Genomic DNA, 3,682 nt, shown 5'->3' on the forward strand with positions numbered 1-3,682 from the left:
AAGTAGACCCAGGTGTCCGTGTGGTGACTTCTAATGCTCAACTCCGAGCCTGATTTATTTCTCTCCTCTTTCATCATTCCACCTCGATTATAAGTAGATAACCGTCAGTGATACATGCCTCGTAGTTCTAGCTTATTCTTGATTCAGTCAGTAGCTCGTACTCGATAACCTACCTGCTGTGGTGATCATATGCTCATAATAGTGTTACGTGTTGTCGTTTTCATATTGCCTGAAAACTGGCCACTTCTCACTGTGACTCTTCCAATAATTCGATGATCGTCGCTTGATTTTGTACCACCACAAGAAAGTTATTTCGTTGAAGTTGTTCGCACTATCTAACAGACTTGTTTTTGGGCTGAAATGTCAAATTCCAGGGCCAGCACAGCTAGTAGCTCGAGAGCCAGCGCAGATGATATGAGGTAGGTGTATTCTTGAGACTCAAAGTGACAAACTCGTTGGAATGGATCACGCGTGTCGGTGTCGAAGTTGTTCATTCGTTGATCAGTCGTCGCCAGTTCATGCTCTACGTATCGCTGGTTATCAAGTGTGATGTATTGGTAGCCCCTGGGCAGAATTGGGGGCCCAAAATCCTACAGAGGGCTGGATGCCCATCTCAGTGGCAAAATCATATCGTAAGAGTTGGGTCAAGGTTGTTGAGCTCTTTTTTCATATAATTCCTTCCTGGAAACTTATCGACTGGTTGTAGGCTTTGTCACCACATCTCTGGAACTCTTCAGTCTGACTTTTCCCTAGTTGTGATTTGCGGGTCTTACTATGGCTCATTTTATAACTGTCTCTCATCATATGGCTGGTATCTTAGATCAGCGCGGCCCGGGGGCTGGTGGAGGAGAGAGGGGGGCTCAGTAGTGAGGCTGCGGTAGACTATTTGGTAGCAACGGCGTTTGCTATAAACTAGTAAGTGATTCGAGTATTCCGCTATCATCTGTGTGTCTAGGTATCATTAGCAATGCTGAGCTTGCAATTCAGTAGATGGAGCCTTTTCCTATGTACTGTACAATTTATGAGTAGTGGTAGCTATTAGCCCTTTACAAATATTATAATTCTTTATGTAGTTGATGATTAAATGAGGGCCTCAGCGAGGGACTGATTATCTCCTATAATCGATGTTGGGTTTCTTGTGCTAACGGGATCCTCTATGGAGACCTATGGGATGCACTGATTGGCTCGGTGGATTAACTTCTGGCTCCTTGATCTGCTGAGACGCTTGCCAGACTGGCAATGCCAGTGGCACCCCTTTTGAGCCTGTCAACGACTGATGTGATGGAAGCCGGTTTCGGTGAGATAGTCTTCACCCTGTTTCAAGTCCGTTTCGGTACTCGCTGCGCATTTTTGATCCCAAAGAACTAATCAGAAGGTCCGTGATATACTGACAATACAGTATTGTTAATACAGCAATGTGTGCTCTTCACTGTGAGTCTCATAGTGGAGTGGTAAGCCAAGGTGAATTCACATGGCTGTAAGTTCAACCGTTAGGACGGTATAGCAGTTAGAGATGCAGTATCTCCTCTCCGATTGCTATACAGTCCAGTCCTGTATAGAGACGGGAGTCCTCTCTCTAGTTGAGCCGCGGTCTTAACCATCAAACTACGAGTTCGGGCGAAAATGGGCATACAATGTAGTCGAAATTCCAAATATCACTCGATAAATTTGAACATTCTCGCAATTCAGGATATAGTTATTGTGTTCAATGCCTCAGATACGCTTTAACTCTGTCGAGGCTATTTTACTAGTGTTTCTCGTACTGCTCGAACTTCTCGGTCTATTTTGTATCATTTCGGCTTCATTTGATGGTGGTAGTCAGTAGAGTCTCAGTAGTGATGATAAAATTGAGGGTCAAGTAACATTGGAGCTTCACCCATTTTACGTGAAGTGGCGTAATTTTCTATGAGAAATGCGGTATTCGCGGTGATATGCAGTAGTCGCGAAATATATTTTTTACCGGTGCTTTTTCCATATCACCCGTGAAACCTCATTGATACGATGATCCGTGTTGACTACCTAGTGTTTAAGGGAATTCTGGGGTATGCTGCACGTCGAATAGCATCTGGCAAACGCGAGGAGTAGGTCTCTGCTTGTTCCCATCCAGTTCATTGTGGATCTTTGGTGATGTCAAACGGAGATCCGGTCGATGCCCCGATGGCAGATGCGACGCAAGAGGTTGCTGTGGATTCTGGGGATGTTGTACGGCTTATTATACAGTTCCTCAAGGAAAATAACCTCAACCGTTCCATGCAGGTGATACGGCCGGAATTTGGCCGCTGAATGCCTCTGTAACAGCCGCTAGTAATTTCATAAATATATTAATAGTAATTGATGGAATAATCGGATCGCTGCGTATTATTGGAGTTTCATCCGGATATTAAAAATATATTTCACGACTACTGCATAGTGCGAAAGCTGGCTTTTTCACATGGAGTATTCACGGGTACAGCTCGCTGATCGCATGTCAGACACTTCAAGAAGAGTCCCAGATTTACTTGAATGCAGTGGAGTCAGTCGATGGTTTCTGTGACGATATTGACCATGGACGGTAATGCCTGGATTTGATCCTCGGGGGGGAGTCTTTTAACCAAATATGCTACTGATATCTTTTGGCGAACAAATTTCGACCCTTGATCAAATTTCGGCCAAACACTGCAACCCATAGCAGTTTTGACCGATAAATTATCGAGGTATTAGTCGTGTTTCCACCCCACACATATGGAACACACTTTGTTGAGATATTTCATGACGCACGCCTCGGACAGTGTTGGAATATATGTTCTCTTCCCTCTGCTGAGCTCAGGAGTTTTCTCACTAGTTATAGGAGTTATATACGGATTGGGTTAGAAGTGTGCAGAAACCAGCAGAATTTTTTTAAATTTTCTCGGAGTCCTCATATTGTCACCAACGCATGTGGGTGACCGAGTACAAATTTTCCCACACTTTCCCGAGCTAGATTCTACTCGAATTCTCTCAGATGGGACAAGGTGATTCAAACTCTCGCTACCGTACAACTTCCTAAGGATCTCCTCCAAGACATATATGAGCAAGTGAGTGCTCTTGCGATCTCCACGATATTATGGCATGTGTCTGTGGTCAGGCGTTCTTAGAGTGTTTGGGTGCTGGTGAGAAGCAGTTGTGCGCCCTACTACTGAAACATAGCGCTCCCATGCAGAGTATGAAGGGCGATAGTCAGAAGAACTTAACGTATAGAAAATTGGATTCGTTGTTGAACAAGGTGAGCAAACAGATGACATATATGCCCTGTTGGACGCTGTGTCGCAATACTCAATGACGATTGCGTCGTGTTTGAGTTGGTTCATTGCTCAGCCGTATATACCGGTGGAGAGCGAGTTGTATCAAGGCGAAGAGAAGCCGGAAATTAGACGGAAAAAACTAAGTGAGCCGAGCCATCTGATTCGACACATTTGTGAACTATTATGTGTATCATGATTACGTGAGTTCTCGCGCATGTGTGTTGCTTCATAATTTTGCCGTTTGTGAAGTGGAGAACTAGAGGTAGTACTTGTCAGTTGATTCTTATCAAAATACTTGTCCGAGAATGCACATAACTGTTCCTTATTATTATTTTCGGAATGTTGGGCTCACTTTTTCTAACAGTGAGAGAGTTCGTCCATTCGTACGAGCAGCCGATGGACACGATTATTAACATTGTTGA

General features: G+C 44.2%; 1 protein-coding gene across 1 annotated transcript in view; it reads left to right on the forward strand.

Annotated features, from left to right (window-relative positions):
• Positions 1-2,127: 2,127 nt before the first annotated feature.
• The window catches only part of Pmar_PMAR013615 (wd-repeat protein, putative), a gene marked incomplete at both ends in the record, with an annotated part of 5,170 nt that continues 3,615 nt past the window's right edge, over positions 2,128-3,682 (forward strand). Inside the window, 5 exons of the mRNA XM_002781883.1 lie at positions 2,128-2,256; positions 2,472-2,551; positions 2,981-3,053; positions 3,104-3,241; positions 3,334-3,403. Coding sequence (XP_002781929.1) covers positions 2,128-2,256; positions 2,472-2,551; positions 2,981-3,053; positions 3,104-3,241; positions 3,334-3,403 — 490 coding nt within the window. The remainder of the gene's footprint in view (positions 2,257-2,471; positions 2,552-2,980; positions 3,054-3,103; positions 3,242-3,333; positions 3,404-3,682) is intronic.

This window comes from Perkinsus marinus (genome assembly GCF_000006405.1).
Source record: "Perkinsus marinus ATCC 50983 genomic scaffold scf_1104296941026, whole genome shotgun sequence".
Taxonomy (NCBI): domain Eukaryota; phylum Perkinsozoa; order Perkinsida; family Perkinsidae; genus Perkinsus; species Perkinsus marinus.